This window comes from Orbicella faveolata, unplaced genomic scaffold, assembly GCF_042242905.1.
Source record: "Orbicella faveolata isolate gen_17 unplaced genomic scaffold, um_ofav_v1 contig_15, whole genome shotgun sequence".
NCBI lineage: Eukaryota > Metazoa > Cnidaria > Anthozoa > Scleractinia > Merulinidae > Orbicella > Orbicella faveolata.
Window position 1 is genome coordinate 5,619,317 of NW_028301542.1, and position 21,479 is coordinate 5,640,795.

The following is a 21,479-nucleotide window of genomic DNA, read 5'->3' on the forward strand; positions in this document are numbered from 1 at the left end:
GAGCTGGCGCTGTCGTTAGAATGACAGAGATTTCTTTTCGCCGTGTAAACAATCGGCCGGAGAGCGCGGCACGATGAAAGGTTAACACCTCGAACTATTTTATCGCGAAAAGCCACAGTATACCTCGTGTAAGAGATGCTAATTGTTTATAGCTTGTTACTCGGACAATAGGCTGTTTGCATCCTTTACAAGTGTATTGCTGAATCTTTTCTTATTTAAATAAAGGCGGTCTCTTTTGCGAGTGATGACAGTAGTTTTAGAGGTGGTGACAATAATACAACCCGATAACGGAAATACACAATAATATAACAAATGATTTGCTTTCAAGGGTCGCCCCGCGGATTGTTTATAAAGTGCTGGCCAATCGGAATGCGCGCTCGTCGGCGGCCGACTTTGATCATGGAAATCCAATCATAAAATGTCCCTTCTTTTGATTGTCTTCATTAGTTCGCCGCCCTCTCGCTCCTCCTCTATCATCTGCGATAATAGCACCTTATTTACGATAACAACATGGCAGTGAGAAGAGTATAAGCAACAGACTCCGCCTCTAGCCGCTCATTGGCGGTCGGCTCACTTTGTCTAATTACATTTAGTCTGTTTCTCCGCCACCGGTTCTCAAACCAGCTGAATGCTTTGTGTGAACGAACGCAGGTTTCATTTAGTCTTGTCTCCTGTACGCGTAACATCGTATTGAAACGTCGCAAAGCTCAAATCGTGCCCAACGCAAAAAATTCAACCTCAACGAACGAGATGGCCGCGACAGCCGCGTTAGCGAGACCGGAATATTTTCCATTTTCACATGTAGGTATCTTTTAAAGGATTTCCAGCGCCTTGTAAAAGTCGCTAAAAGTTGCGATTTGAGCGTATTATTTATTAAAATCCGTATAGCGTTTTCTGTGGCCTCGCAGCTTATCATTTGTGTTCTTGTTTCTAGGAATATCGCAAACCGTCTCCACTGGCGCTTTTAGCCGCTACATGTAGCCGAATCGGCCAGCCTGGAGCCCATCGAGACTACGAATGTCACGGGAAGTTTGCCGGCGGTGTTCTTCCCGAGCTGAGCCAACACGCAGTTAGCGTGAGCCAAATTATGAGCTGTCCCGGAGAGAGAATGCTGCCATTAACACCGCCAGCCGAATCTCACTTCTCTCCTTTTCAAGAATTCTACCTGTCTGCCCCTCCAAAGAGCCACGTCCGTCAAAACTTCGCTGTTTCTCACGGAAGCCCGTCGCGCGGGCCTGTTTCTCCTTGCATGGCAGCAGTGCACGCGTGCCCAGCATCGGCAAGAAGCGCTCAGCTATCGCTGGGCTGCACGGCAGCGTTCAAACCCGAGTGTAACGAGATCGGAGGACTTCACTGGTGGAGTGTAGAGCCGAATAAAACTGTTGTACGAAGCCCTATCTCCAGCGCAGTTCCGCAGAGCTTGGCGCTGAGTTCCGTAGCACCTTCAAGTCACATCCCCTCTATGAGTTATCACGGAAACCCCAGCAGTGCTGCAGCCGCTTATCACTTGACCAGCGCTTACAGTGCTGCACCTTTGTCTAGCCAAGTAACTGGGACAAGACGCTGCAGAAGGTGCCGATGCCCGAACTGCCAGCTCGCCGCGACAACGGGAAACACTGCAAAGCGAAAGCAACACATATGTCACATCCCCGGTTGTGGCAAAGTGTACGGAAAGACATCGCACCTCAAAGCACATCTTCGCTGGCACACTGGCGAGCGACCGTTTGTGTGTAACTGGCTGTTCTGCGGAAAGAGCTTTACACGCTCAGACGAGCTTCAACGGCATTTGAGAACGCACACGGGCGAGAAACGTTTTCAATGTGCCGAGTGCGGCAAACGCTTCATGCGAAGTGATCACCTTAGAAAACACCAAAAAACGCATCAGAACAATGTCAAGAAAAGCTCTGATAAAACGGACGAAGACAGCGTCAAGGACGAGCCAGAAACTAAAGACATTTCCATGGAGCTCAATATCGATGTTCAAGAGGGACAGAGACTTGCTCAGTTGAGCAGCGTGCTCACGTTGACGCCGAAGCAAGACGAAAATGACAAAATAGATATTCCAAATGCAGAGACTTATATTAATGTAGAACACTAACTTAGCCGACAATAGCCGGCCAACATTTGAGAACAAAAAACTCTGTGGACACGCGAAATATTTATCGTTGGAATCAGCCCGTTTAATTTCTCTCGCTCAGTAATATATATTAAAACTCGAGAAGAATTCATTGTAGCAAAATTTAAATAACCGAGTGTATCTAAAGCAAGGAATATTTTATTTGCAGGGTTTGCATATTTATACCCGTGTGCAGACCACACGTAAATTCAAAAATGCGGATCGGCCTTCGCGACAAGAAAACAAGATTGTACAATTCTATGTAAATAAGATTTCCTGCTTCGCTTGAATCTTGTATATAAATCGTAAAGGACAAGAGGAATAATAAACACATTTTATAGTTTATCTCAATACACGCGTGTGGGTTTAGAATTTTTAAGGCGCATGTTTATAGCTTAGTTGAGCGGGGAGCTTTTGAAGTCCTAGATACATATGAAAATAGCTCGAAGGGGAAAGTGCCTGCCATCCGGTCGCTTTTTTGATACCAGCGTTTGATTTGCTAAATGGCGCTCAAAAGTAAAATGCACTTATGACGCGCGCTGGTTCGCTCGGGTTTTTGCATCTATTGTGAGGCGGTTTAAATGCTGCTAAAGAAGTTTTCTAGGCGGTCTCTTTGAACAGCTTGTTTACAGAAATGTGGTGTTATTGCCAATTAGACTAGAGCTGCTAATTATCTTTTCGACGTGCTTTTGAGAAGTAATGCTTAAATTTTGAAGAAATCTGGCTCCGGCCCTTGTATTTGTCTCGACCGCATTTAATGATAATTTCCTTTAGCTTCCCTTCATGTTGTTCAATAGCTGCTCTCCGATTTTATCAAAAGAGGCATTCAGATTGTTTGCAAAGAAGTAAAAATCTACCACTGTAGCTGGTTTCAAAAATCGCTTAACTTAAGTTTTTTGAGGATTTGTGTTGTATCTCTTAGCTAGATCAATCTCTTGGAAAAAAAAACCCATAGTTAAAAGCTGTGATTTATTGAAGTGCTTCTAACAATGTCCGGACAAAGTAATTGATGTGTAACTCCGGTTGGACAGAGAAGCCGACTTCAAGGGATTCTTTTCGTCATTATGGCATGGACAAATGGCACAAGGGTAATTTATAGCATTAGAGACAAAAAAGAGCAGAGAGCTTTTTAGTTTTCAACAAGTGATTTTATTCAGATAGAGTAAAGTACATTGAAGACTGCACGACACATTTGCTCTTTTTGTTGTTGTTTGTGGAGAGTAGCTTCATAGGCGAAGGTTGAAAACATCACATCTGAAACGCAAAGTTTTGTATTGGTTAATTTAAGAAATGAAGTGGCTAAGGCTGCAAGAAGGCGTGGTTAGATTTAATGTAAGTGTGCTACAGGCTGACTAACGTTCAAAAGACGAAGAGTATGTCTTGAAATGTCACCAAAGCGGAATTACGTTTGTCTTTGTCCCTTAAAGCACAGAAGAATGTCATTCAAAACTGTAACGGGAAAAGAAACGCCATGATGCTAACACGCGTTGTAACCAGTTTAACTTGATTATGCCTTGTTCTCAAGAGGTTTGTTCACTGAAATGAAACTCCTTTCTTTCTGCAGCTGCTTAAAGAAGCGAGTGAGTCTAAGCTAGAACTTTTTTCACTCGCTCTGTGGCGTAATTTTTAAGCAGGGCTTGGTCAATTTCACCCATTGAGATTGCGCCCAGCGGCATCGGCGTCGCTCTGGTTAATTTCTTTCTTAGCTTTCAACACAATCAGAAAAATTTGTCAAGTTATTAATAAGATTTTATTTACAAGTCTGTAATATCCTTGGTTTTGCAAGACCTTGACTGTTAACACAGACTTTTAGCGCCGGAGTGAAGACATGTTTTTCACACGAGGTCTTAAAATTATACGCCATTTAACTTTTCACAATGGAATAAACAAATTGCTCGCCTAGGTGAAGACTTTTCTAACCTGAGATGTGCTATTTGAAAGCTCGCAGCTCAATGAACTAAATGTAACACTTCCTTATGACATATCAAGCCTCGGGTAAATTGATTGCTTTTTGCTAACCACTCATTCAGACATTTTACTTACTTCATAACACCCAGCGGCCATTGGCTCTCATTTGCATGTCTTTTACACTGACGCCAAAATAGCTCAGAAGGCGCTTGCCCGGCTTGTCTCAAACTCACAGGAGCGAATTAGCTTTTTGATTTCTAGTTTACTTTCTAAATTACTTCCTTTTTTGAATTTGTCATTGTGTATTGCCATTTCGCACCAGTTCTCTAATTAATGTTTGCCCAGTGTCATCCGGTATTTGTCAACCCGTGCGTATGTAACCACTTGGCGAACGTTTTTCAAAGCGCCGAAATCTTGGCGTATCAGCCGACAAAAAGAGATCACTGACAAAGCCGAATTCACTTTGTGGGTGTTTTTTTCGCACTTTATTTATCTCACAGCGTAACAAATTTATGTAAAAGCGAAACAAAACATGCAACCTGCAATGTGAAAGAGTACACCTTGTGTTGAAACGAGCCGTTCAACTTGTTTCGCACACTCTTTATGACTTACTTTTAGGAGCACAAAAGGTTAAGATATTTTTTTTCCAAAAAGAAAAAGCAACGATTTGAATTGGAAATCTCTCAAGTTTCCAAGTAAAGCTGATGTTAACGGTTTCTCGACCAGCTCTTCAAAGCCACTTAAGACAACATCCCTCGCGACCGATCTACATGTAAAAAACGTAACTAGTACATTCTTTCCTGCATCGTATCACCGTGATTGACACAGACGACGGTGACTCTGCAAAGAGCTTTTCATAAACCAAGGCTTTGTTCATCTGCTAGGCAATTTTATACCTGTTTGAAATCAAATTCTTCAAATGTCATTCAGTGAATAGGGTTTCATGAATTAACAACGAGACGTTTTGTGGTGCACGCCGTTTTCGTGTGTGAAACTCCACGGGGCGTCTAGCGACGTCCCAGCGTGGTGTTTGTGCGAACTCCACCTTTTCACAGCTTGTACAAGAATTTCACGGCTGGTGACTGCACCGTTAGAATATATATCCATAAACCAACCTACTTGGCACCTAGTTATCCAGTTTTGTTTCACGTCGTGAATTGTCAGTCCGTGTCGCGGAGAGATATCTGCTTCGCACGACTAGCCTGCCATTCAGGTGTCGCCAAATTGCAAATTTCGAACTTGCATAGTCCGGATTCACACGTGGCTCACATTGAAATCGCTAACGCTTTTTAAACAAAGTTGACACTTGCTTGTGTAGTTTAGCTTAACATGGGATCAGTGTACACCACGCTAACAGCACGATACAGTTTTATTTGTTCAACTGAACTGTTTTACTAGCTTGCATTCTGAAGCATTGTCCAAAGCCTCAGCGGCCAAAGTAGTCAAACCACTTAGAGTGTTGACTTCGCTTGTGATCAATGAAGCCGTGTCAGTTATTCATGGTAGGAGAACTGAAAACGTCTATTTGAAAGCCTTACATTGTTTTTATTTACACCCTAGTATTACCCTTGATTATTGTAACCGAGACACATTGATAGACCGGCTCGTTCACTTTGAGTTTAAATGGCTACTCGCTTTGTTGTATAGCAGCGTCTTCTTCTCGATTTTCATCCATGTTATATGGGATCGAAGCGTTATAAATATCTGAATCTGTTTTATTATTACTCACTTTACTTCTTAGTACAACTGTTAAACTTGGTAAGGGGAAGTGTGCAAATAAAAAGTATATTAGGCGAAAAATAGTGAAGATGGTTCATATCAGAGACCCAACACTGTAATGGAGCGAAAGAAAGTACAAATGATTGCAAAGAAAGCACAAGGAGTTTACCTTACCAGATAACTACCTGCTTCCTGTTTTCGATCGAAAATCCAGTGAACAATAAACAACAATCTTTTGAAGGTTTGGTCGAAGTTCAAATTGAACGGCGCCTTCTGTAAACAGTTTAGGGCAGCCTCAAAGTCTAAAACGTCAATTGCCATCGGTTCCAAACTTGAAAGGATGGATCAAAACAATATCTTGAATTGTCCTGAGACAATTGAATTCAATTCGCGCTCGTTCATTTCCATTTTGGTGAACAATAAAAGCAATCGATATACTTCAAAGACTAGATTTAGGGCCTCTTTGATGCAGTTAAAAATATAGCTCAGAATAACTTAGCACTACGTGTATACAACACGTTGAAACAGCCATTGATTCAACTAGAAATATTGACCGTTCTATTTTTACTAGAATTTGCCGCCACCTTTAACAACAATGTTTTTGGTTTTTTCACTGTAGGGTGCATTTTTACAGCTCATTATTTCCTTCGTCATAATACCAGTTTTCAAAGGCAGAAAATAATTCAGTGCTTACTTGAACCTGCAAACGCTGGCTCGGAGTTTTGTCGTCAAATCAGTGAAAAATTGTTGAGATCTCCTTAACGATGTAACTTTGTCTTTTTTAAAAATTTCGGTGTTGCCATGACTTGTTGCCGACGTGCGGTTGTCGGTGTATTACTGAGAGCGAATAAAGTGTCAGCTGCGAATAAAATAGCATATGAATTCCCTTGTTAAATTAAGAGCTTTACTTTTTTTTTTTCCTTCTGGTATTTGAGCTTTACTTGAATGTAGCTGTAATATTCATATTGAAGTGCTTGTCAGCACAATATACAGTAGCTACCCGACGACAACATATGAGCTGCTTTGAACTAAAAGATTCCACAACAGTTTATTTTAGTTTAGTTGGTTGTATCCTATTAGTTGCTTCATGGTGCAGATGCTCGTTCTAAATTCAAGCTCTTTTTTTAGCCATAACAATCTTTTTTTCTTACTGATTTGCCTCGATCAATGATCTTTTCACTGTTCTTAAGGTACACGAGGTTAGATAACATCTCGCTGCAGTCTCAACAGTGACCCTGCCCTTGAATACGCCTCCGGAGCCAAGAATTTATCTTACAAATTTTTTAAGAGGCAACGCAGTTTCTTCATGAGAAATCGTTGGACTTACAACTGATTCCTTACAACCCTAACGTGTGGGTTAGTTCCATCTTTCAATCACGGTTTGTGATGGTGAAAAGTTCCTAGGCCGATATTTTTGAAATCCATTTTTCGATATTGTCGAAAAAGGAATTCAATGTACGAAAGAAACGCGGAACGTGGAACAGAAATTAATATTAACAGTCAGTTAAGAAGGCAATAAATTTTCTTTTCAACAAATTCTGTCAAAATATCAGTTGAAGAAAAACAATTGTTCTTTTAAAATGATCCGTGGGCCTAATTCATTGTATTAAAAGTGACTGTAATTTTTCGTAGCACTGCAGTTAGTGTCACTGTAAGCGACAGGAATTTATCCAAGAGACTCTCTTAACTAGGAAACTTATATTGATAAATTGACTCAATGAGACTATTGGAGAGCGAGTAATAAATTTGTCTTCGTTAAGTCTCACGCAAATGAAGACACTTTTCACTTTTCCAATTTCGGACGTTAACGAGCATCAGCAATGAACACCCCACGGCAGTAAGGCCAATAGATTTCAAGAATTTTGCAACAGACCTCAGTAAATTTCTACTAATAATATCGGATACATTATATAAAGTATAGATGTTTATACTGTGCTAAATGCATCTTGTATTGTACCAATTACACACAGGCTCGTATTGTTTTGTTCGTCGATGAACCAAAGACAAGAAGCTCCCTGTAAATGATTCCTATTGCTGATGTACTCTTGGTGTATTTTTTTTTTTTTTCTCAGTTGTTAACAAGGAGGAATGAAAAGGCTTTTTTAAGAAGTCTAGAATTCTCTGTGCATAACAAAGTTTGTTGTTTCAAATTGACAATTTAATATTTCCGCTGTCTAAGCAAGGCTACATCAAGGGGTGTTGGTCATATGATTGCATAAAATATAAATTGTGAAAACTTTTTTATTACCTTATGTGAAACGAAATTTACTTTTCTAAGAAAATTAAGCTTGTAACTCTCGGACTTTTTCATACTCTTTTGCTAGCCAAACAAGGGTGCAATACATTTTGCGGTTTTAATTAGAAAAGCACCATGTTTACTGTGTGTACACGTTATCTCACGTGCCAACTGACAAGTTTGTCGGCTTAATTAAAAATCAACAATGTTTGAGCCGATTTAGTTTTAGTTTATTCAAGTAACATTGGAGTAAACATAAAATGACACTAAAACTTGCTACTACTCTGTAATTGCCGATGGTTGATGCCTTAATTGTCCTTGTCATAAACAAAGCTCGATTTCGTTCAATGGAACGGCTATTTCATCTTAATTACGAACGAACTCTGCATCATTAAATTTACTTTTCAGGTAGCCTTTTACCATATATAGAATTTGCAGTGATCGCAGTGGGTGGTGTGTGTGAACTATTGCTAACTAATGGATCAAACCCCACCTCGCACAAATCAGATATGTTATTAACTACTTTCTTATTATTAAAAACCTGTTTTGTGTAACTTTCCGCCACCCGCCAGTGTTTTATCGTCAAGTGTTATTAACATCCTAACCCGTTTCCTGAAAAAGTTCATAAAAACGTACATCTATCTTATCTTAATTTCTCAGTTGTTATAAAACGTTTCTTTAAAATCCTTTTCAGTGTAAGCGGCTTTTGGCACTGTCGATGTTTCATTTCCTTTGTTGTGTCTTTCATTTATGTGTTTGACCACCTATTGTTGCAAAACCGAAGGTTCCCCATAAAATGTTATTAGATTTCTACAAAGTGGTAATCGCCTCATCTAAAATAACTCTTTCTACTAATTTTAACGCTTTATTAATTTCCTTGTTTGTCCTTCCAATGTAGACATTGTTATTTTTTTAAGCCATAGGAGTGAAATAGCTTGAAATTAATGGCAGATTGCGATTAAATGATTCCAAGTCGACGTTTTTCATTATGTTTGTAAATAAAAATAATTTAGAGTAGGAGAGAGCACTAATTGTGAAAACGATCAGTCCTACTTATTCTATATAATCCCATGTAGTTTGGAAAACTGAACACAAGAAGCAGTATTTAATAGTTGGAACAGGAAAACTTCGTTATCCACATTTATCACTTGCAAGGACGTGTAGAATACAAATTCATGGAATTACTAAAAGGTTATAGCTCTCTGTCTTAAAAGAAACTTATAAAATGACTTAAAGCAACTTAGAAATAAATAAAACTCACAGGAACTTAAAGAACTTATGCTGGTTATTGCATGGAAAGCAACCCTTCGAGGAAATAAAAGTTTCCGTGTTTTAACAGCCAGTTACACGATAATTTTGACAATTGTTGCATTACCATTTTCACTCTTAAAACGAGCAACACTTTCACGTAGAGTTGTTTGTTCTCCAATATTTTGAAAATTTAACTGTTAGAGGTCTTTACAAAAGGGTTGGAAGTTGGCAGTTTTGAAAGTACAACGATTACCATTGTTAAAAAACTGTTTCTAAGGATCGCCTTAACGAATTATTGAATGTTTGTAATGAGTTTGTACAAATATGTTGAATGCTTGGTAACTCTATCTGGACAAATAAACAACCATTTTGTTAACATTAACATAAGGAAGTAAAAACTATTCTTAGAAGAGAAATTTAAGGCAAATTGTGTACTCTTTAGCCCTGCCAGAGCCAAAATGTATATAAATATATGACCTTCTTTATTCGTGTATTATAATCAATTGTTTCAGAACTTATTGGAGTTTTGGCATTGTTCTGGGACACCGTGAGAGCAAAACCCTGAAACAAGTCTGGCGATATGAAATGTTTTTTCATTCCTTGAGTAACTTGACATTGTTGGTGCACTGTAGTGAAATATCAAAATGGCCGTAAGCATAGTATCTTGCCATAAACTGGTTGTGTGAGACTGATGGAAATAAAAAAAAATCTATCAATGTTTTTCTGAAAGAGGCTTAAGAAATTTACAGTGTGTGGTTCCTCAGTAAGATTGATCCAAAGAAAGCACCGCTGCCGCTTAAACTAGTTAAGGCAATAACTGAGTTCTTAGTTTCGATTTCGTTGCGTTTCATAGATCACAAGACGAAACGTTCAGAGTAAACATATTACAGAGATGAACTGGACAGTATACATACAGGAATATACCTATAGAGACACTATAATGAACAGTTAATCTAGGTCATTAATCGAAATGCTGTGACTTGAAATTGCCCAGGTTTAGAGAGACCAAAACTCTAACTCAACTACTTTGTTGTTACAGAAGTTTCACTTGGTCCCTAACAAAGAAACTTCACCCCTAAAACACAAAATACCTCGTTGTTAAGCCGGTTTTAAACCCGTTGTTTAGTGATAATCTTTTGATGTTACATATTTCGGTGTGATTATCAAAACTCCCTCTAAGGGTTGTGAGGGAAAAATTCACTGTTGTATTTTCGTACTTCTGTGTACAATATTGAACAAATATCAAAACGTTCCAGGTGACTCATAAAGAGAGATCGTGTTTAAGGCCAGTGCAAAATTGGCCAAGACGTATACGAACCTTGAATAAACTTTTACCCTAATGATTACTTCGATTTTTTTAAACTTTGTTTTTAAATGTCTTGCATTAGTAACTTCAGTAAAGCTTTAATGAAATGATATTGCTAAAAGTGTTGAAGGTATAATCGACCAATTTGATCAATACAATTTACAAAAAAATTACCAAAAGGTTTTATTTTTGTCGAACAATTTAGCTCAATCAATGAAATCGGAATCAGTCGAACACAGCTTTGTGTCAACGGTAAACAATGTTTCAAATCTCGACTGAGAAGAACTTATGTGAAAGCAATGCTTCTCACACTAGATGCACAACAGCTCGTTACCTGAAAAATTTAACAGAGTAAGTTTTTTTTCGTTTCGGACATTTTCTATATATTCCTTAACGAAGTTATCACTCAGCCTTTTAACGTTAAGCACACGGATTAGAGGCGTGAAGGTCTTCGTAAAACCAAACTGAACGCTTCAAACAATTCTACCAAAATTAGTTGGATGTTAAAGAGGAAATTTACGGTACACGAACCTGTTTCGTGCTGAAGTAAACTATAAAACACTCCCAGAAAAAGTAAACTTTAAACATAATTTACAAGCAAACTAACTAGAGCTTTCTGAACTTGGCAATTTCGATTGATTAGTTGCATGTACTAATGTACAAGGGGAAAATTTCAATACATGATCCTGTCTCTTACTGCAGTAAACTATAAAACACAACCAGAAAAGTAAGCTTTGAATAGAATTTAAACCAACTAGAAATTTCTCAACTCGGTAATTTCGATTGATTAGTTGCATGTACTGATGTACAAGAGGAAATTTTCAAAACATGAACCTGTTTTGTGTCGTAGTAAAAAAAAGTAAGCTTTGAATATAATTCAAACCAACTAGAGTTTTCTCAACTTGGCAATTTTGTCTATGCTTCTTCATTGATGCCGTTTGTTAGCATTTTCCGCCAAACTCAAATATATTCCATTTTGTGATTTATTTCTGAAAAGCGCGTGAATTGTATTCGAACGTCAAAAACTTGATGCATTTTCTATGTACACGAAAGTACTTTGTTTCGCGTAGCTGTTTAAGGCTAGCCCATGTTGAATTTGAATCTTTGATTTTCACAAGTAAGTTTAATTTTAAAATTCACGCATATATAAAATAAAAAGGCGGGCTGTTTTCAAACAGTAAGCACAGCAATCGGGTTATAGTTTATTTATCAGTTTTAATATTTGTTACTTTGTTTGTATCTTAGAATAGCCATGACAAGTTTCTTCAAATTTGCATTGAAAGAACTTTGATCTCAGATTTATAGACCCCAGCGCTACTCTGAGGACAATTTCCTACCATCTTTCTTGAAATTCGACAAGCACAAGGCAAATTCTGCCAAGCGGGCCTAATTGCTTTGCTAGTTTTTCTTTTTAAGTGTGAAGATGGAAAAACGGGCTTCTTCCGTTTGGTTGACAAACGCCGTCTCACAATCTTTTTACATTGTCTTCTAGTGACTCATAAAAGGCCAAATGTATTGGTTTACTTCTCCTTTCTATATTAACTGAATAGCAAGGAATTTTCTTGTCAAAAGCGGCCCATTTGAGGAACGTATATTCACCCCTATTCGCTGACTCCCACGTATTCTCTACTAGTGAAATCTTTATATTCTATATCAGCTTTTGGCTCCAGGTTATAAGTGAACAAGTTAACCTCAAAACTGCTTTATCTTTCTTCGATATTTTGGATATTTTAGATACAATTACTGAGATTTGCTTTCAATAGTCGCTGCGACAGATACCAGCCTATGTTTAATATCGTTGATTAGACACCACAGTTTCCCCAGAACTGAAGATTTTTGTCTCCGTTTTTTCAAAATGCCGCATTTCGTTACGCTCCGGTTAACTCCCGCTTGGTGGAGCTATTTGAAGTTTCTTTGTCAAATCGGTGACACCTTTAAATTTAGCCCTTTGTTCGTCAGCTAGTGATCAATATTAGACAATCCCGTGTTTGCCGCTTTCATTATTTTCTCTAACCTTAAAGCTGAATAAAACAATGGCCTGTGGACAGTTTTCTGTGAATCTTTTTGTTAAATCAAACCTCACCTTCTCTAACTGATTCAATATTTTTAGCCAAAGAACCAGCAATGTTGCAACTGTAGCCGTGTGATTTTATATGTATTGACGTAAAGTGTTTCAATATATATTAGCAATGTGGGTTTCGCCTCTGATATCTATTGTCTTGGGGGTACTTCTGCTATTCCAAGTTCAGCCACAAGTCGTATACACAATTTTTTTAAAAGAACAGTTTAATATATTGTCGAGGTATCGAAAGTTGGTGAACTTTGTACCATTTTACCACAATCATTTCCAACCATTTCTTCGTCGTACATGTTGGCCTTTGAACCATTCATTATTCATTCTTGCAAAATCGAAAATATCGATTCTGGTTTTACTTTTGTGCGCACGAGGTTCTTACAGTTTTAGTACCCCTGTTGCATTTTGATCTTCAACGTCTTCGCTGTTTTGTTAAGGATGTTTCACACCTTTTGTTGTAGAGAAACATTGACAGTAATACGCTTTCTTGTTTCAATCTTGCATCACAAAGAATAAATAAATGCACTTGTTTCCTGTTACTGTATTCCGCTTTTTTTTCGTCAAAATCTCCGGCCATTTATGAAATTTCGCCATTTGTTGAGTCAGTTTTTACATGCATTATGGATCCTACCGAGGAGGAACAATTTCTAATTAGTGAGGTACCCGTTCGAATCAGTTCCTTTTGATTGTCATGACCTTAACTCGCCAGCCGAGCACCGAACTTTTAAAAATCGTAAAACAAAGAATATACTGTATTTGGCTAAATTATCGGCTATTGTCCAAGGAGGAGTGATTCCTTGTTGCCTTAACTGATGAAGCAGTTTGAGATTTGTAGCTTAAACAGATGGGAGGGCACCTACACAAACACAGGGCGTATTTTGTTGTTGCAGACTACATACAACATTTATCTAATTTTCTTTAGTCTGTAGTAATAGTTTTTGCCACGAATGAATGTTGCTCAACATTGCTAGTAAAGCTTACCAGAAAACCATAGTTCCTCTTTCTTGCTGAATTAACACGGCGATACTTTCCAGCTAACTCTATATCCAAAGCGAAACACCAAACGGCCGATCAACAAAATGGTTTTGGGCGGTGCTCCATCAAAAGTGATTGTCTTTGGAAACGCGATGTGTGTCTATCGGAAGGTAGTTTCGGGCCGTTCATTTATCATAGCGCGGTGCAGCAATTTCCGATATTTTTACATGTGCCGTTAGATAACAGTTACGCATGCAGTTACGCACAAGGAAGGCTCATAATGAGCTTGTGGTGAGCTGTCTAACCACAAACACGTCCGAGTATGACTCGAGGGCAAAAGGTACTTCCTCAAAATGTTAGCCACAGAAATTAGATTCACCAGTTGGTAAAGCCTTCATGCATTTCCCAGAAACCAAAAATTAGTCCTCGCTAGCTTGATTTGCTGAATAGATTACTTGATTTTTTTTTGCTGCCGATGAAAGTACGAACAGGAGGTGAAATTGATAGCTTGGAGCAAACACAGCAGTAAATAGAATAACGAATTCTCCTAAAATCAAACGATGAGTTAAAATATCATATTTCGTTCATCCTTGCAGGTAACAAAAAGTTTCACAATTACTAGATAAAAAAAAACCTGAATATGGAACTGTGCTATAGGCAACAGATTTTCTATCTATTTATTTCAGCTGCAAAAGTACACATGTATGGTCAAGCGAAAAAGAAAGTATGCCCTCAAAAAAATATTGGTTGATGAACTGACTTGCATTTTGTCCACGTTGAGAATTTTCCAATGCTTACAGACATCGGATTTAAACGTTTATTTTCTAAGACACTAGAAAATCTTCGTAATACGTCCATATTTTCGTGTGGTAAGCTTTATGGGTTTTTTGAATAAATCGATGGAATCTTGAAAACATATTTTTCTCATAAGGTGCCCGACCAGTACATCTTGTGGTTAAGCTTAACAATTACGAAAACCTCTATACCTTTTTCAATTTTCAGTGGCTAGGAAACGATATTATTTTTGTGCTTTTTCAAATAATGTTTCAGTGACAAGAGAGAGGCTGTGATTTTAAGGTTCTGAATGACATGATGGCATTCTACAAGAGATGTTACAAGAAATATTCCTTATCACATAAAATTTATGTTACACATGAGGTTGACATAAACGACAACTTTTAGATGTTTAAACAGACATTTAGCTGTGTCATACATAGGACAAAACATTTGTTACTTTTTATGAGTTTATGTTTCACTTTTTTAATGTAAAAATCTACCTGACAAACTAAACGAGTCCAAAGTTGGGTAGTTTGCGAGACACATGCTAAACTAATGGACCTGTTAGCCTGTTAGCCTGCCGGAACAAAGAAATGTTTGGGTTACCAGAAAAATTCATCGTTCAATCAATAGCACAATAAAAGCAAATTTTATTCACAGCACACACCGACCTGAATTTCTTCCATTCGAATTAAACTCTGTTTGAGAAAATCTCTTGTTTAACATGTTTCGATAAACGTTTTGCTGATTACGTAAGAAATTCGCACGTTCGATTTCCATTCACTCACAGAAAGATGTAATTTCATGACAAGATGAATAGCTTCCACGCTGAACGGTTATTTTTGCCACAACGTCCCATAAACTAATTCACAACACCCCTTCCACACATCAGTGAAAAATTTAAAGTTGTGCTTCAAGATCATCGATGCACCACGAATTCTGTTTTTATTCCGAATCAGACAACAACTCTGTTTGATCAACAGTTAATGAAGATTCGAGCTATAGCAGAAACGGACATTCGCAATGCCGTCTTTTCTCAGAGGTGTAAAAAAAAAAAAAAAAACTCACAAATTGTTAAAGTAAATAGTTAACATACTAGAATTCTGGTTAGGACAAGTTGCGAAAATGTTTAGCAGGAAAACATATCGACGAAATTGCGAAATCACACGGATCTTATGAAAGAAGACACGCAATGCTCTTTTTTTTCAGAGGTGTAACAAAAACACTAATTGTAAAAGTAAATAGTTAACATACTAGAATTCTGTTTAGGACAAGTTGCGAAAATGTTTAGCAGGAAAACATATCGACGAAATTGCGAAAACACACGCATCTTATGAAAGAAGACACGCAATGCTCTCTTCTTTCAGAGGTGTAACAAAAACACTAATTGTAAAGGTAAATGGTAAATACACTAGAATTCTGTTTAGGACAAGTTGCAACAATGCTTAGCAGGAAAAAATGTCGACGAAATTGCGAAAACACACGCATCTTATGAAAGAAGACATGAACGACTGAACTAATGAATACGGCACCAGTCCAATTTGTCGCACCGATTCAAAGCTGGCTTTAGAAAAGCAAAACGAATTTGGCAGGACCCTCATCGTTTCGGTTAAAATAATACAATGATGATGTAAAACAGTGTAAAATTTGACAGAGATATAGAGGCACACTGCTGAAAGTAGGTTTTCTTTGAAATATCTAATTCAGAGACAAGTTTGCGAGTAAAACTCGCCCAAGTTCAATTTGCGAAAACAGCGCCAAGATAGCCATGTTATTTTACTCTCAACGGCGTTGAATTCACTAAAATAACACCGAAATGTCTTAAGTTATACGAAGAACCTTAATTTTTTCTTTTTGAGTGGATTTAAGCTTAAACCTATCTACCTTAACATTTTCCAGGGTCCAGTGCGAAGTGTTTACACAAGCTTGTGTGCCGTTCACAGCATGGAACCCGCCATTTTGAATATAGACGTGGCAAAAAGTGAAAGACGTGTGTACCTGAAACCAGCCACTATGTCTAAAAATGGACCTGATATTCTAACCGTGGACCGTTATAATACCACAAAAAATTCTGCTTCAGCGACAAAATAACTGTTTGAAAGCCAGAGTCTCCATGTTTGGAAATGAAACGTATTCAGTGAAGTTGAAGGTCTGTAATCAACTTGAGTCATTTAAAAAAAATACTGTAGTTCGTTGAATGTCGGCAGAAACGCTGCATTAAATTTTATTAAATGCAAGTCACTGATTGAAAATATGCTGAAATGGTGTATGGGGATTTCGGAAAGGACTGATATATTTTCTACAGAAAATAAACTTAAGATCAATAAACTTTGATTGCGTTTGTTTTGCTAAGGAGTTCCATTCTAGATTTTGAAATTGTTGCTTTTACCTTTTTAAATTTTACACCAAGAAAATGAATCAAGTAAAGGGTGACTAGGCTTTCAAGATCTCACCCTTAAATTCAAACCCTGAAATAACGTAAATTGTACATACTTGGCAAGCTGCTTCTTGACATATAAATGAAACTTTCCCTGGTGTTCAATGAACAACGCACAGCTGTGTTTACCAGCGATGGCTTTCATTTCTACTGAGTTATCTGAAATTGTTCCTGTGTCATAATCTTGCTGTCAGAAAGACAGACTTCGAGTGATTATTTCCTTTTGCCACTTGAAGAAAGGAAGGCATTCATTGCGATAAGGTGCTAAATGGAACAAAGCCAGACAAGTGAGGAAATTAGCTGTGGTATAACTTCTTTAACTCCTCGTTTCTCCGAGATAATGATAAGACAATATGCAATTAAACGGCGACAGCCACTGACAACATCTTTGATACAAAGTTTTTTTTACAAATCACATTTGACAAACTGTCCAAAAAAGCACTATGCACTATTAATCCCTGCCTGTTGCCATTCAAGAACGAAATTTAACAGATCAACCATTACTCAGTTTTGTTAGTGAGTAGAGTAAAGAACATCTTGAATAAAATGCGTCAAAATCAGTATCTTTTGTCGCATGGCCTCTGACTTAGCACTTCGTCGTTAAGTCACAGACAGGTAGGTGTGAAATCAAATAAAAGACTATATTTACAGTGTCGAGTCATGACCACATTTTTATTTGGAAAATAGTTTTGCTAAATTGCTTTTATTGAAACTGTGCAACGATGACAACGATACCTCAAAACCTGTTTCAAATGGAACGTTATTTTGACGAGGAAACTAAACCTTTCCTTAAGTTCAAACAAGACCATAAACTAATGAGTATTCAACAAAACTAATAAAACTCTTCCTTTGCTCCTCACTGAGCATAAAACGTCTAGTTGGTATATCGTAAATGGAGCCGAATCATTCTGGTTTTCCGGAGAGTAGTACAGTGTGGTTAATACGTGAACATATTCTGACACTTGCAAATGTGTGTTCCAGACCGCCCACAGAAGGATTGTCATGTAGTTGATATTTCCGATTCCTTTTCATAAAACAATGTATGCAATTGTATCATCTTATCGTAAGATCTTTTTCACTGTGGGTCACATCGTGTCTCTTGAAAATATCTTCAGTTTGATTTTTTATAGAGTTGTGCGCGTGCATCAGTGCCGGACATGCTCTTTCGAAAATGTATATTGGAGGCCGCCCCTTCAAGAATTTTCATTCGGTTGAAATTTCCGATTTTTTTTTGTAAAATAATGCACTTTATCATCGAATGTCAGTATTATCTTAGGATCGTTTGATTGTAAGCCAAGTCATGTTTCTTTGAATCATTTATTTCAGTCTTTCCGGAGCCAACAGAAGTAGATAGCATGGATGGAAAGTGGAGGTGTTCAGTTGCAAATCGATATTAGAGGCCGCCTCTTCAATGATTTTCATTCAGTTGAAATTTCCGATTTTCTCAGTTCTCAAACAATGCATAAATATATTTTACACTACGATAATTTTTATTGTAGTTCATGTCATGTTTTCATTGAAAAATTTCTCTGACTTTGTTGATAATTTGTTTGTGTTGATTTTGGGCAACGATTTGGTTGGTTCATGGAGCAGACGAAACAATTCACTGATGTATCACATCAGTTTTTGTCTTGTTTGACTAATTGTTACTGTTCTTGTTCGACATTAAGACAGGTAACATCACTATAACTTTAGTTGAGTTAAGATTCATTCCAACATGATATCACAAACTTGTTTTGAATAATTGATTAACTACTTAATGGAAAAACAATTGTTTACTTCATTTAGATTTTCTCACGCTTCATGTTGTGCGAGCTAATTTGCTTAGTTCCATCTGCAGATGTGGCCTTATATTATCATTCTCACCCTATAAAATCTACCATATACTTGTTGAAATACTTAATTTCAATACTTTCATAGTATTTTAACTTGCTTAATAAAAGCTAACTTCGTCGGAGCAGTTTTTTTTTTATAAACAGTTAATAGAAGGCTTTGTGGAAAGTTAGTTCTTGCTTTTGCTTGAGACTTCAACTCTTTCAGCCAAAATCACTAGCGACGTTAAACGTGAGAAAATGTCTTTAGTATCACAAAAGGAATCTAAATAGAATCGATATTGAAAACCAACCACGCATTATAGATTGTATTTGCTTGCCGGATTCGTAATTGATAATCGATAGAGATCGGCAGTAGTCACTGGGTGACATTAAATTGAAGGTTCTAAAAAGGACATCAAAATTGACACGAGTAACTGCTGCCTCCAGTTTAAACTACTTCTTTTATTGAATTAGTGATATATTTTTATCTTACTTGGAACACTTAACTTGAATGGTCAGTATGTGATTTTTCTGAGCTGAATTAATGTTTCTACATAAGGTCTGAGACACAAATTATCCTTTTGTTTAAGACGTTCTTTGAGTAAGTATTGTGTTAAAGGGTGCAACAGACAAGCTACTATTAATGTAAGAGGCAGGTCAATAAATGTGACATATTTGATCTACTGTTCGTCGTTACTTATTATTAAAGTGAGCACGTAATTGTACAAAGTCTACTTGACTAAATCTTTCCAAGAGAGTTTTGTAAACTGTGAAGTAACTTTCTTGTGTTGTGTTTTTGCGTGTTATTTAACCAAATCACCGTTGCGAAATCAACGGATATTAACACTGGTGCAAGGAAGAAAAAAGGTGGATGTTGAAGATATTCAGATTTAGCTAGTTTTTGAAAGTATGCCCAATACTGCTCCACATAAAAAAGTACGGCCCACGGAAAACAGAGCCACTTAAAAGAATATTGCACTCGACTGTTGCTCAAGAGTACTTTATAAAGGATTTAGTTAACCACAACACACGAAACAAAGGAAAAAAGATATTAGAGAAAGGGCTGGCCATGAATAAAAAAACATTGATTTCTAGCACTCTTAACCAGCCCATCTTCGGTTGCTGTTTGTGGGTCGCCAAGTCATTCCTGTTAAAACCTGTTGAACATTTGCTTTTTGAGAAAATGTGCTTTTTGATCTTGAAAGGAATTTTGGCAATGCCATTAATGCGAACGAACAACTTAAGTTTTGTGAGAGTTCTTCTGAAACGGAAATGTAATTTTCACCGGTACTTGACTTGTAGAATATTTTACGTCAACCTTGGTGCCAACTAAGGACTGAATTTAAAACCTTTTTCATAGAAAATTTAAGAAAGTCGGTGGTTGTTCGCTATTTATTTATTCATTGAAACAAAATCTCTGACAAAATTCAATCATAGTTCCTATTCTTGTCTGATCAATTATCTACCTCTCTTAGCTTTTTTCATCTACCTCCAATTATGAGCTTGGGCAAAATAAAAGACTGTACGATTCATGCGAAAAACACATTGTTACTCAATTAATTCCTGCTCTAAAACAATGTAGTAACGAGGACAAAAACCTCCATACTAAGTACAGAAAATTAAAATCTATTCCATGTGGCAGATGTTACTCAACACAATTCATTCATCCATCCATTCAGTCAGTCTTTCATTCCTTCCTTCCTTTCTTCCTACCTATCTTCAATCAATCAATCAATCAATCAATCAATCAATCAATCAATCAGTCAGTCAATCAATCAATCAATCAATCAATCATTCATTCAATCATTCATTCGTTCGTTCTTTCATTCATTCATGCATTCGTTCTTTCATTCTTTTAACCCTTTATTCATTCATTCATTCATTCATTCATTCATTCATTCATTCATTCATTCATTCATTCATTCATTCATTCATACGTATATTTCAGATGGATTTTTCTACTTGAAAATGGTCTCCACAGCTAAAACAATCGAACCCTACAAGGCTATTGTCCTTCCAAGTTTCACGCGACGACACATATAGTGCTTTCCTTTGGCCCGGCTCTGCGTGTTACTTCCAAGTATATTAAAATCAGTGTTGCTGCTTTTTTAATCAATTGTTAGATATAATAGAAATTTAAAAATGACCTTCAAAGGGATTGAAAGTGAAAATTAATGATACATTTGGTAAAATGTGCCTTAGTTCTTATACTTCTTTACTCTTTTACAGTTTACCATGTTGAGGTACATGGCGGATAAAATCCCTCAGTGCTGTTTTAATTTTTCAAATATCCTTTATTGAGAACTCCATCGGCGATGTTAGAGTTCAAACTTAGTCTGATGTTATTCCTGCTCCATAATCTCTGAGATTTTGTCACTGTTCATGTTGAGCAAACATATTTGCCATGTGCGAGGCGACTGGATTAAGTGTTTAACCGTGCTCATCCGCTAACTTGATAATTTGGCGGGTCTTGCGAGTTTGGTAGCTTAGCATTCCAGAATACAAAGAGAATCAGTTCTTAAAATTCTGCCTTAAATTTGTATTCCATGTGTGATTCTGACAAGATCTTTCAACTTGCAACATTCAGTAGAGATTTTTTGGCAGTTATCTTTCACTAGACACTGAAAGCTTACGTACATTGAAAGCTTACCTTTTGTACTTCGAAATCCTCCCATCTTAAGAGCAATTGACCACACAAAAGTGTAATTTCTTTTCTCGTTCAACAGGTTCCATTTCCGCCTCAAAGTAACCCTCTCAAAAACCTAAAAAGAGAGATTTAAGAACCTCTAAACTTGAGCTTCAAGGCACGATATGCAGTCTTAAGATCACATGCGAAACACTCACTTCTGTCTGTCGGTGTGCGAAG

At 37.3% G+C, this 21,479-nt stretch overlaps 2 protein-coding genes across 3 annotated transcripts in view; one reads left to right on the plus strand and one right to left on the minus strand.

Annotated features, from left to right (window-relative positions):
• Positions 1–2,467, plus strand: LOC110063520 (transcription factor Sp5-like). The gene is made up of 2 exons (XM_020770518.2): positions 1–801; positions 935–2,467. The coding sequence occupies exons 1-2, from the start codon at positions 751–753 to the stop codon at positions 2,096–2,098; spliced, it is 1,215 nt and encodes a 404-aa protein (XP_020626177.2). The 5' UTR covers positions 1–750; the 3' UTR covers positions 2,099–2,467.
• A 775-nt stretch (positions 2,468–3,242) lies between these two features.
• Positions 3,243–21,479, minus strand: part of LOC149113247 (uncharacterized) — a 46,141-nt gene continuing 27,904 nt past the window's right edge. The window contains exons 1-2 of one of the 2 annotated variants that reach the window (XR_016206718.1): positions 13,592–14,856; positions 3,243–3,370 (exon numbers count right to left, since the gene is read on the minus strand). Coding sequence is in view for 1 of the 2 variants with exons in the window: in XM_089288123.1 (XP_089144249.1) it covers positions 21,354–21,375 (22 nt within the window). In the remaining variant the exon portion in view is untranslated. Of the gene's footprint in view, positions 3,371–13,591; positions 14,857–21,263; positions 21,376–21,479 lie in introns of those variants that run through there. The other variant, XM_089288123.1, reaches the window with a different exon arrangement.

Coding starts and splice junctions, on each gene's coding strand:
- LOC110063520 (XM_020770518.2), top strand. CDS start 751: ATGGCCGCGACAGCCGCGTTAGCGAGACCGGAATATTTTCCATTTTCA. Junction 802..934: donor AATATTTTCCATTTTCACAT/GTAGGTATCTTT, acceptor TCTTGTTTCTAG/GAATATCGCAAACCGTCTCC.